This window comes from Sinohyriopsis cumingii, chromosome 1 (assembly GCF_028554795.1).
Source record: "Sinohyriopsis cumingii isolate HCF-2022 chromosome 1, ASM2855479v2, whole genome shotgun sequence".
Lineage (NCBI taxonomy): Eukaryota > Metazoa > Mollusca > Bivalvia > Unionida > Unionidae > Sinohyriopsis > Sinohyriopsis cumingii.
In genome coordinates, this window is record NC_142961.1 from 4,683,183 (window position 1) to 4,696,997 (window position 13,815).

Consider the following 13,815-nt stretch of genomic DNA (forward strand, 5'->3'; position numbering starts at 1 on the left):
TAAAATAGAATCACCAACCTCAATATTTTGTTGTTGTTGTTGTTGTAGGGTTTAATGCCATTTTTCAGCACACAATAGGCTATACATGGCAGCCAGTATTAATGGTGGAGAAAGAACCCGGAAAGAACCACCGACCCATGAGAAGCTACTGGCAAGTTTTCTCACATACCCACATTAGCCGAATCCGAGACTTGAACCCACGCAGACAGAGGTGAGATGGCAGTCATCTGTAACGGAGAGCGCTTTAGACCACTCGGGCCCCCTCAATATTTTGTTGCCAGTTTTCAAAATACATTGCCAAGCAAGGAGTGAATATTATTCCATGTCTGTCAATGTAACAGGCTTACATGCCAACCCCAAGAGTGGTGTCAGAATAATTATTGCTAATATAAGTGGCCAGAAAACCAAATCTGAGCATAAAAGGTGTAATCTTTATATTACATGCTATAATTACAGTATGCTGTAAGAAACAAAATGTACTTTTTTGCTACTAACCTGTTTCTGCAGCATCAAAATTCTTGTCACAAATAGGCAAAATCCATGTGGATTAGAACCAGAATACATACTGATCAGTTATTCATATTCAACAGTCATTTTAACTAGTCTACATGTCTAACTTCACTGAATGGTCATGAAGTTCACAAATTCAACATGACGATGTGCTTAGTCCAACTGCTGTATTGCTTCACTCTCATATTCTTCTTTTCAGATTTGTAAAACAGTGTTGATTTATCTCTCTTGTTTGGTCTGACATGCTTTGATATTTGAAAAGATCCATCTGCTCTGACCTTTTTCAGTCATATGACATTCACAAGTTACACCATTAACATAGCTGACAACCCTCACGATTTGGCATGAATTTCACGACTTTTTTAGCGATTCACTGTTTCATGCCGCAAGCCAAAAATTCATGAATTCTCCAATTCTAAATTATTTTAAATCTTTAATAAAATAACCGATTTCTTGTTAAGCGCTAGTCGTGATATTGGCAGTTGCCGAAACAGTCAAGTACTGCTGGTTGCCATATTAGTAGAACTACAGCCAGTTAGTACATTTGGTCCAGTAGCAAGCATTTTAGCCTATTTTAATCTATATGTATAAGGCTAGTTTTACAAATGCTTTTGAGAGAAACTGGGGCCTAACCGAAATTATGCTCCGTGCATGTGTCACCAACACTGATTTGAGTTACCATTCAGCATCGCATGTAAGATCTTGAAAGTGTCTTCACCACCAAGGAAAAAGAAATGTATTGTTTAATTTGGAATATATCAAAAATTGGCTGTGCATTCAGCCATTACACATTGATATACATCATGCTTTTTGCACACAGTGTGCCACAAATTTTAGTATTGGGCACGGTGGCAGAGACGATGTGAGAAAGCACATCGGTTACAAAAAACACGTAGATGTTGAGAAGATTAGGAATTCGCAGATTTCAGCTCTAGAATATTTTAAGCCATCGGTGGAAGACCTGCAAGCTACCAACACTGAAGCATTATTTGTGAGTTTTCTTGTTGAACACAATCTACCTTTTTCAGCTGGAGACCATGCTAAACATTTGTTCCGACAAATGTTCCCAGACTAAAATATCGCTTCGAAATTTTCCTGTGGAAGAACCAGAAGTGCTGCAGCTCTTGTGCATTCCTCACAGCAACAGTGACAGCGAAAGAGTATTTTCCTAGTGAGGAAAAATAACACAGACTTTAGGGCCTTCTTAGCTACAGAAAATTTTTCAGCAATTTTAGTCACCAAGATCAACCAGCAGGCAAGAAGTCTGAACTGTTTAGAAAACAAATTTATGATCAAGCAGTTGAAGAAGTTCAAGTCTGCCACAGTATCATGTCTTGATAAATAACCACAAGAACAAGCGAAGTTTATGAATACCATAGTAAATAGAAATGCAGATATATTTCTGCATATATGTAGTGTTTTAGTTTTATATTGCGATCTTGATATAGTGTAGTATTGACGGTCAGAGTGGATGGAGTTATTATCATGGTATTTTTCACTAATTTGTGTCCAAATTCACTACTTTTTATCCCTATTTTCACTAATTGCGAGCCTGGAAGGTTGGCAGCTATGCATTAATGCCTGTTTTGCTTAACACCTAGTGCCATTTTCTTTGAAAGTACAGACTGACCTGCTAACATGCTATATTATCAGTGTAATGAATTTGTCAGGTAAAGTTTCTTATTGAAGAAACCCATCTGTTTTTTTGGATTGTGTCAGATACAGTTGCTATCAATTCAAAAAAAGGAATGCACATGTAGGTCTAGTTTGGACAAATGTTACCTTTGAATTTCCCCACTCTAAACCCGAAATTGTACATAAAAGTTTTAACAGCGAAAAATGTTGTTGCCAAAAAAAACCCACCACATATACTGAAGTTAATATGTAAAATATACTTTATTGACCCAATCCATGCAGATTTAATGGCGTTGCAGTATTACAGGAAATCATATGCATCTCATGATTATAGTTCATTTCACTTAGCAACGTGAATGATATTTGCATCTGTGGCTTAGTGAATTTTCATGTCTGCTTCTTTAAATGTACATAAAATTACCTAATTTGTTTTGTACATGAACTTTTTAAAACCAATTGTCTCGACAAACAGCATCACACTTGCCACTCATTACATGCCATATATCAATATGAATTTTGCATTGTATGTTAATATAAATTATGTTTCAGAATTTTAAATCAGTTGTGCATGAAATGGTTTAAGTAGTTTTAGCTGCATTTCATGATGACGTTGCAAAAATTCAATGAGAAACAGCCACTGATATCGTTTGGAATGCAGTGCAGAATGAACATTTTCATTTAGTGAGGCATTGGTACATATAACACACACACACACACACAGAGGATATAAGTTTTAACTGTTTTTTTCTTCAGACAATGAGTCCAATTGCTTTAAGATTGTGAAGATGATCATGGAACGGAAGTTTGCTCCCGTGATTGTCTTCAGTTTCAGCCGCAAGGATTGTGAAGCCTATGCACTACAGATGTCCAAGTTAGATTTCAACACAGGTAGTACATGACAGTCAGGGGACAGCATGAAATACCATATACACTCCCTTGTAAGATGAGCCTAACTGCAAACTGCACAGACCCAGATCTGCTGTAGCATAATGTGCTGGCAGATCTTGGTCTGTGCAGTTTGTATAGAGCAATCAGTAGGACAAACAACATAGTCCCTGGTCTGCAGGTGCATTATGCCACAGCATATCAGGATCTTTGTTGTTTGCAGTTTTACTCGGATATTTGCAGCTTGACTCGACTGATAAATGAGTATAAGCAATAACTACCGTATTTGCTGGCCAATAAGTCAATACTTTTTATGAGGAAGTCTGGGCTTCATGGTGTACTCCAAATCGACTTGTCTATGAATTATGTCACATAAATTGTTTAACTAATGTAATTTTTTGCATGAAAAAAATAGTAATTATCATTTTTGGCAAGAGATCTTATATGAAAAAATTATAAGACATGATATTAAGATGGATTTTTAAATATTTACATGATCATCAGTATGAAAGTCACATGCATCAGATGTAATTATGATAAAGCAGCATGCACTAGTAATATATGTTGTTTAAATTTGATTACATATACTTGCATTAGAATAGACAATTTAGGAAAGGAATAACCACGACAAACAGTTATTCCACTGCATTGTTTTTTTGTGTGCACCTCTTGATCAAAATATAATATGCCCCAAAAAGAGAGGGTGTGTGTGTTTAGGATGATTGTAATCTAAGACCTGCCAACCATTATGATTTTGCTGTAAGTCTTATGAAAATGACCGGTAAAATATGAACTTACGGAATAAAAGCAAAATATTCAGAAATTTTTTTTTGTTGCGGTAAAATTTGGATAACTGGCTCATTCGTGTTTGATTTGGATCTAGGTTTAATTTTGGATTTAATGTAGTTAGGCAACCAGACCAACCTTACAGTAGTACCTCAGACGCTTTAAATTGCACATTTTTTATGCAAAGGATCTGCATGATCAAGCTGTTGATTACAGATTTTTTTAAATATGGCATCCAGCAAGTGATACATGTTGAAGACAAAAGGGCAAATAAGCCTCTTAAAAAGTGGTAATAATCATTATAGAAGAATAAAAAGATCATTCAGATCTTGTGAATAAAAGCAGGAAGGGACACAGTTACATATTTTAAACATCATGTGTCAATTTGAGTGTGTCTCATGGCAGGAGATATGTTTGTTATCGTCATTTAAAATGGAAAAAAGATTCAAAGAATTACGCTGAGTTAAGAGACAGTAACAAGTCATTGAACTGCATAGGGTTTGGAACTGAAGTTTGTGCAGCTGTACTAGAGGTAAATATGGTCTACATGTGCTTTACAAACTTTTCATTTGAATGTAATGTTTACCATCGCTGCATGTTTCTAATACAAAACATTATAAATAAATATTTTCCAACTTTACAATAGTAGTATATGATATTTTATTACACATTACTGAAAACCAGGTAAACTTAATGAAAAAAATACTTCTGCCTCTCTTTCTCTTCAAAACAAAACTGGACAAAGCATGTTAGCATCAGTGATGCAATTTGCCAACTGCAGGTAATCTGAAATAGCATAAAGTGATACATTTAATATTCATTAAACTGGAAGTTACAAGTGAAAAAGATGAAGCCAAGATATTAATATGGCCTCATCTTATACTCGTATCAACTTAGATTAAGTCTGGAAAATTTACAAAATTAGTGAATTTGACTTATACTCCACATCAACTGATAGGCTGGCAAATATGTTGTTTTCAAGATACTTTATACATGACATTTAGGGGACAACATCAAATCAGTAAATTCCAATGTAAAACAGTTCACAAATGTAATGTTAGAGCAAAATATAAGAACCTTTACTTTTTTAAAGTGTATTTTGTTAATCCAAGACTTGTGGCCTGTACATAAAGGACACTTACGGAAAAGTCTTTACAATTGGAACTAAAGATGTCTTTTGTGGATAAGCCTTCCTTTTGTTGAGGTCTTCATTTAGATGTGTGTTCATTGTACATACTCTAATTGAAGGCACCTGTACAATATAACTTTTTTTATTGTTTAATGTTTCTGGATTTTAAAGGCTTTTTTTTTGCATGCAAAGATGTACCAAGTCATAGATTCTTGCAGTTGCTCAAGACTGCATGAGAGTTACAGTAACTTGTGGCTCACGTTGGTTTCATTTTGATGACACTTGGATGGAGTTGCCAAATATTTATATTTATCTATTTAAGGAATTTTTTTCTCTGGTCTTCAACGTGACAAATTTTACAAACATGTGACTTTGCTGTTACAATGTCATCTGTTGTTAAATTGACTTGTATTGCATTAAATGAGCCAAAACATTGAGGGAGAAATTGAAAATATAATGGATAGTTGTGTACAACAGCCACTTGCATTTATAGAGTCATTTGTTCTGTCTACTCCCTTGTAAAGTTTGTGCTTTATCTAGCAGTGTTGCTTCTTTGCTTCAGATTGATATTTTTTAAAGTTAAATATGTAATTTGTGATGTTTAAAAATAATTATGAACAGTTTGTGTTACTTACTTTATGTACATTCAGTATAAATAATTTCACATGATTTGATAACCGCTCATAAAATGATTTATTTTTCATAGGCAATGCAGTGTAAGCAAATTGGTCATGTAGTAAAAGTTTTCCTGGTTTTTTGTGTTTATTCAATAGTTTTCCTCCTTTCTGGCCATGTGATGCTTTCATGCCTTTCATAGCAAAGAATCTAAATATTTGCATGTTTACATTAGTGTGTTACACAAACTCTTTGCAGAGGAAGAGAGGAACTTGGTGCAAGAAGTATTTGACAATGCTATTGATTCGCTTTCTGATGAAGATAAAAAGTTACCACAGGTAATAGTACTTATTCTTATATTTTTGTCAAACTTTAACATCTGTTGTTCCTTCTTGAACTTTCTGTGCATAGTTTTTATAGTTTGTTATAAGTACTTCTAGTTGTACTGCTTTGGACCAGACCTCAGTGGAAACAAGACCTCAAGATAACAAGGCTTTGAGATGTACTACAATCAACCTGACCTCAGTGGAAACAAGACCTCAAGATAACAAGGCTTTGAGATGTACTACAATCAACCTGACCTCAGTGGAAACAAGACCTCAAATTGCAAAGTATCCTGAACCATACAGTTAACATAATTATTATTGAAGTGTTTGTGTGTAACAGACATTACCGGTACAGAGCAAAATGTAAGACAGCAATAACTTGCATTCATTGAGGATCGATACTCTGCAAATAATTGTACTTGTTTTTTAAATTGTCTTGTATTTTCATCATTTATGAGGGAAAATGTCACTGTGACCAATATTTCATGCTTCATTGACTTTGGTTAAATGTTGTGTTCGAAGTTTATTTCTTATGGTCTGTGAATGCTGGAACCATCAGAGTAAATTTTTATATGCATTTCTTTTACTGTCAAAATTAAAACAAAACAAAGTCACTGTGACTAACATTTTACAGTTTTGCTGGCTTGGCTTAAGTGTTTGCTTTTGGCTCATTAGCACTTGGGTGAGGGGATGCATTTTGGTTAGTACTACACTGTCATCACAAAAGGAGATTACTGGCTCCTATTTCATGCTTCAGTGACATGTTTAATTTTGTGTTTAAAGTTTCTTTCTCAAGCACTGCTCATGCTAGAATAATTGTATGCATCTCTTTTAGTACCACACCCAAAATGGAGCTATGGTAACTCACTTGGTAGTGCATTGGACTTGTAATATAAGGGCTGCTGGTTCAAGACACTGCATAGGTCAGCTGCTTTGGTATATCCTTAGGATTGGCACTTAGGTCTAATTTCCTTGACATGATATAGCAAATATTGTGTCTAAAATGCCATTAATACTAACAACGGATAACAAAAGTACCACACCCTCCCAATAAAATGAGGTCACTGTGACCAACATTTCACATTGTACTGTCTTGTAAATCTTTTGCATTTAATTCATGACCACATAGGTTTCCGCATCCTGTATAGATACTGTTATACCAGCAATCATACCATTTGTTGAGGGGATGCATCTTGATGAGTACTACACCCTAATCACAGAAATAGGTTACCTTGACCCATAGTTAACACTTAACTAACCAGTTCAAGTTTTGTCTTTAACTGTGGAATCTTGAAACTGGATGGTTTTATATCTATCTACCACACTACATTTCACATTTTACTGGCTTAGGGTACATTTAATTCAAGATCACTTTAGTCTAACTATTTTCATCATGATAATTAATGTTGGAGACAGCATAAAGCCGAATAGGAACAAGTTGTGTAATCACTGATGACATTCTTGTTTTATGTAGTTGAACTGCAACTTGATGACTGGTACATCTACATCATAGAAATGCTTGTAATATCCTATCATAATTCTATTGAAAGTGGACAATGAGGATTAAACTGCAGTGATATTCTGAATGAAATATGCAATGACATTCTAAATGAAATATGCAATGACATTCTAAATGAAATATGCAGTGACATTCTGAATGAAATATGCAGTGACATTCTAAATGAAATATGCAATGACATTCTGAATTAAATATGCAATGACATTCTAAATGAAATATGCAATGACATTCTAAATGAAATATGCAATGACATTCTGAATGAAGTATGCAATGACATTCTAAATGAAATATGCAATGACATTCTGAATTAAATATGCAATGACATTCTAAATGAAATATACAATGATATTCTAAATGAAATATGCAATGACATTCTAAATGAAATATGCAATGATATTCTAAATGAAATATGTATGACATTCTAAATGAAATATGCAATGATATTCTGAATTAAATAAACTCACAAGCCCTAACTGAAATTCCTCAAGCCTGGACAGTTCATATCTGTCAACTCTCAAGCCTCCCAATCTCATATCTCCCAATTTTTCACAGAGAACACCCGATTATTACACTATGTCTGTCAATTTTCATTTCTCAAAAAAACCCACCGAAATAACCCATACATAAATAGATATAGCGTATGCAATCTGCAGATGCCATATTCTATTTTATCACATGTGAATACTGCTGTGATGAAATAATTAATATCACACGACATAGTTTTTTCTTCAGTAAATAGAATGTTAAGATTAAACATTATTCACATAAATTTCTGATTTTTTAAACCCCTGCAACAGTACTATAGTAAAAACAAAAATTAACAAAAAAAACATGTCACCAATTAGTTTCAATCCCATGAATGATCACTGTGAATGCTTAGTAATTTTCTCTGCAAACAAAATTGCATCTCCATTTCTGCCACAAAAAAACTCAGCCAGTGAACACCTGGCATTCTTCTACCTTATATGTAAACATTAATTATCATTATGAAATTAAAAGAAATAAACAAAATATACCATGCAGTATATGTGCCCCCGAAGAACTAATTCAGAGCAAATATTTTATTTAGTGTTACATGCCTTAAGAATTAAACCAAAGAAATAAGGTGAGATAGAAAATGTATGGTAACTTGTGACTGCAGATTTGAATTGTTAAAATGAAGCCCTATGCATCATAAGTTACAACAGAATATGGCATCGTTTATTTGCCAATCTACTGCTAACACTTATATACACACAGTGTAGCACATGGTTTCTTTGAAAGTATGTCTGAAGGGCATTCCTTTTCACAAGATAAATGTGATGATAAGGATTAATTGTTAATTAGTCACACTGACGTTATGCTTATGTACTTCAGTTTAATCTTTAGCTATTATACAGTTTAGCCACAGCTGACCAGAATATAAAAATGGGGGCTTGTCCTGAGGGAAAATAAGGCTTTTCACAGGGAGAAATGGCGCATCCCATAAGCACTTGCACATTGGGGCAAGGGGTGGGGGCAATATTCGCCTCTCCAAATTTCACCTATAAATATCTTTTGGCCTACATCCATAAAATTTCATGGCTGACCACTACATATCTCCCCCCCCCCCGCACCAAAGTTTCTTTGGGCACCTTTGGTGTGTCCTTTGAGAATTGCACCCCTTATGGACCTGGAAGATTGGTTAATATTTATTGAACCTGGTGCTTAAAAAATGCACTGTAAAAACCTCCCTATTTTCTGTCCTAATCTCACTGTTATGTTATTCTCCCTTCTTAGCCTTTGAAAAGTTGGCAGGTATGCCGGACTCCAGTTTCCACAAGCCCAAAATTTCCCCTTTTTTTAATATTGCAACACAACGTTGCATTTGCTTCAGTTTGAATAACACTTGAACACTATTCTCTTAGCAGCAATGATCATGCTTTGTATTATATATTTGTAATATATATATGCAGTAAAATCCGACTTCAAAGAAACACTGCTGCTGTTCAGAAACTTGTCAAAACTATAATACATAGCCACTTAAACATTCTCATTCAAGGCAATAATCTGTAATAACTTTTGTTCTTGTACATGCATCTATAATCTGTTTAATTTACCTATAATGAGTTGTTCCAGTTTCTGATCCTACCTATACAAATTAGCACAATGGGTTATCGCATTGCAACGTTTAACACATTTCACTAGTTTTTGTTAATGTTAAACTTAGATTTTATACTGGACATTTTTTTCTTTAATCGTTGCTATTTAAACTGCCCAAGGGATAGTTTTATATCGGTTCCAATCATTACAGATTACCGTTTATACATACTACATGTAACAAGCATAGACTGAAAGTTTTATTATATTTTTTAATTTTTTTTTTTAAAGATTACATAAAATTGTGTTTTTTCAAAACAAGACCATGTCAGGGGATTTGTGAGTACAAATCGTATTTTTAGTAAAGATTCTATTTGATTAAAAACAGGTCTCAATTTCACGTAGGACAGTGTTAATCTGATTTAGATTATGCCATGTTATGGCATGTATGTCAACATCTTGAAAGTATATTTACTCATTTCATCAGCGTGATCAAAGTTTCATCAGGCAGACTATTTTTTATTTCGACAAGCCCAACGGGCACCTCACTTGGAATACAAGACAGGCCTGAACTAAAATTTGAGGGGCTCCATGCATTGGGCTGTCAGACTTTTTGATCTCAGAAAGGGGCTTCATATGTTATTTTTGGGGTGGATAATCTTTCAGAGCACCAGATAAGTGGCATATTTTACACAGAATTATGGATTAAAAATGCAGCAATAAGTTTTTCTGTGCATTCTAATGATGCAGAACAATTTAATTGTAACCATGTAATCAAAAGTTGTCAGTGTATTGTCACATAAGCACAGTCTGTGTTGTACGATGGTGCATTCATTCAGTATTGTCTGTACAGTCCTATGAGAATACATACTCTGACAGTTTATTGGACTTTTAAATGTATGGTTTGAAAAAGACATATAAATTGAAGAAAATTGGTAGTCCACTAAAAGTATAGAATTGAACATAGTTAATTATCGAACATATGACAGAACATATAAATACATGAAAGGTCAAATGTCATTTATATTCACTAAAATGTGATTCCTTCAGACCAGTTAAAAGTAAGTGTCCAATTCATTATTGGTTGCATACATGTTTTCATTTTGAGTTTTCTCACACCCATTAATTGGTATGTTTTTGAAAATCATTTTTAGGGAGGAAGTATCACAGCATAGTTCACGGCCAGAACTGTGGAATCCTTGTTGGTCAAATACAGGGAGGGTGTATCATTGCATAGTTTACAGACAAAACTATAGGATTCTTGCTGGTCATATCCATGGAGGGCATGTATCATTGTATAGTTCGCAGACAAAACTCTGGAGTCCTTGTTCCTGGAAAAGAAATGTTTTGAACACATTGAACACTGTTATTCCTTTTTATTCTGGCAGGTTGAACATGTGTTACCATTCCTGAAGAAAGGTATTGGGATACATCACAGTGGCCTACTTCCTCTTCTGAAGGAAACAATAGAAATCCTGTTTTCAGAAGGACTCATCAAGGTGGGACTTTATCTTCCTGTCAACCCTAGCATTGAAGCACCATATTTTGATGTAAATAATGATCATTTAACTGCACAGCATAGATCCAGCATTATGACTAGCAGATCAGGGTCCATGCTGCTTGTTGTATTGATAATTTCAAGTGGACAGCATAGCTCTCATTTTGTACCATAGCAGATCAGGGTACATGTTTGCTGTATTGATGATTTCATATGAACAGCATAAATACAGCATTATGTACCACAGCAGATCAGGGTCTATGTTGTTTGCCATGCTGATGATTTTTCAAGTAAACATGAATACAGTATTATGTTCCAGCAGATCTTGATCTATACAGTTTGTGTTTGCTGATTTTTTAAGTGGTAAATATTGATACATTATTAGTATCGGCAGATCAGGGTGTTTGCTGTCATGATGATTGTTCCACTGAACAGCATGGATCCAGGAGTATGCAGACCTGTTTATCCCTATGATTATGGTGTAATACATACACATTTCAGTCTAAAGCAATATGCACTATTCATAAAAAAATGCAGTTTTATGCAATCTATCAAATGTTTTAAAAAATTCTCATTATCCATTCCAATTCCAAATTTTATTCTCTAAAGTGTATATTGTTCATTGTACATATTTAATTTTCTTGTGCTCATGGCAGGCAGATGGTTTGACTTCAAGCGACATGTGGAGTGTATGGCACACAATGACTTTATAAAACCTATGCCACAAAACTTACTCAGTCTATTGCACACAATGACTTTATAAAACCTATGGCACAAAACTTAGTCTGTGGCACACAGTGACTTTATAAAACCTATGCCACAAATCTTAGTCTATGGCACACAGTGACTTTATAAACATTATGCCACAAAACTTAGTCAGTCTATGGCACACAGTGACTTTATAAAACCTATGGCACAAAACTTAGTCTATGGCACACAATGACTTTATAAAACCTATGGCACAGAACTTACTCAGTCTATGGCACACAATGACTTTATAAAACCTATGGCACAAAACTTAGTCTATGGCACACAATGACTTTATAAAACCTATGCCACAAAACTTACTCAGTCAAAAGATTTATTTGTAGTACAGGCAAGGAATATTTGGAGGAAAAAAGGTAAAGAAAAATTACCAGAGCCAAAGTTTTGACGTGTGAATTGATAACAATTGAAAGTATTTGCTGCATCTCTTTGAAAATGGACAAGTCTTCATTAAACATCACCATAAAACTCTCATGATACTTGGGTTTCCTGCTTTCCTACCTAGTCATAGTCCTTTTTGCCATTTATCTGTACATCATCCTTATCTGCTGTCTAAAAGTTAAGAGATGGAAGAATATTGTTTCTTGTAAACAATCTTTTTTTTCATAAGGAAACCAACAGATACTGTGAATTTATATTTATACTTAAGTATTTATTGAGAATACACATTTGGGACTCAAAAAGTTAGCTTGATTTGTGTCATGAACTTCACAGGTGTGAAGGGATTTTTATTGGAGACTCCTGAGTGTCCATTGTAGACAGGTACCTTTTATTTACAGGTATCCATAATGGCAAGTTCAATATTTGCATTATCTCTAAAATGAAATTTTCATCTTTTTCAGGCTTTGTTTGCAACAGAAACCTTTGCAATGGGGTTGAACATGCCAGCTAGAACTGTTCTTTTCACGTCAGCTAGGAAATTTGATGGCAAAGATTTCCGATGGGTAAGCCAGACAGATAAAACAATAAACATATTTATCAGCTTTACCTTGGGTTTGATTAAAAGTCAATATAGCCTATAGAGATTACCTTTTTTTAATCCATATCTCTGTCTATCCATCCATCCACAATTCTTGTAATCACCATAGCTCTGCAACAGGTCCACTGCAAATTACATATATATGTGTGTTTTATAGACCCCATCTTTTCAGATCTAATTTTGATGTTGCTATTTGCCCCATTTCAGTCAATTTTAATTCTCCTCTACAACAGATTTTGATATAGCTATTTGCCCCATTTCAGTCAATTTGAATTGTCTTCTACAACAGATCTAATTTTGATATAGCTATTTGCCCCATTTCAGTCAGTTTTAATTGTCCTCTACAACAAATCTAATTTTGATATGGCTGTTTGCCCCATTTCAGTCAATTTTAATTCTCCTCTACAACATATCTAATTTTGATGTAGTTATTTGCCCCAATTCAGTCAGTTTTAATTCTCTACAACAAATCTAATTTTGATGTGGCTGTTTGCCCCATTCCAGTCAATTTTAATTCTCCTCTACAACAGATCTAATTTTGATATAGCTATTTGCCCCATTTCAATTTTAATTCTCCTCTACAACAGATCTAATTTTGATGTAGTTATTTGCCCCAATTCAGTCAGTTTTAATTCTCTACAACAAATCTAATTTTGATGTAGCTATTTGCCCCATTTCAGTCAGTTTTAATTCTCTACAACAAATCTAATTTTGATATAGCTATTTTCCCCATTTCAGTCAGTTTTAATTCTCCTCTACAGCAGAATCTTGTGAACAGCTATGTTCACAAATCATTTAACATAATCTGAAGAAGTTGAATTGTGTACATTGTCTTATTGACATTACATTGTCTCATTGAAATAGATTGACTGAAATACCTTTTTTGTCAACTCCAATATGGATGGAGTTATTGCCCTTAGGAATTAACTTAACACTGCACATGGTGCTTTAACCAGTATAGCTCACGAACCATTCAGTATAATTATGCAGATAAATTTTGGTATGAACATTTTCTCATCTATTCATATTTGGATAGAGCTGTAGCCCTTGTCATGCAAATTCTTGTCTTTACATGAATCTTGGAATGTTGCTTGCAGTCAACATTGTTCA

At 34.3% G+C, this 13,815-nt stretch overlaps 1 protein-coding gene across 1 annotated transcript in view; it reads left to right on the top strand.

Annotated features, from left to right (window-relative positions):
* The window catches only part of LOC149806341 (exosome RNA helicase MTR4-like), a 76,543-nt gene that overhangs the window by 21,953 nt on the left and 40,775 nt on the right, over positions 1-13,815 (top strand). The window contains exons 10-13 of the mRNA XM_089951784.1: positions 2,899-3,033; positions 5,819-5,898; positions 10,852-10,962; positions 12,569-12,670. Coding sequence (XP_089807910.1) covers positions 2,899-3,033; positions 5,819-5,898; positions 10,852-10,962; positions 12,569-12,670 — 428 coding nt within the window. The remainder of the gene's footprint in view (positions 1-2,898; positions 3,034-5,818; positions 5,899-10,851; positions 10,963-12,568; positions 12,671-13,815) is intronic.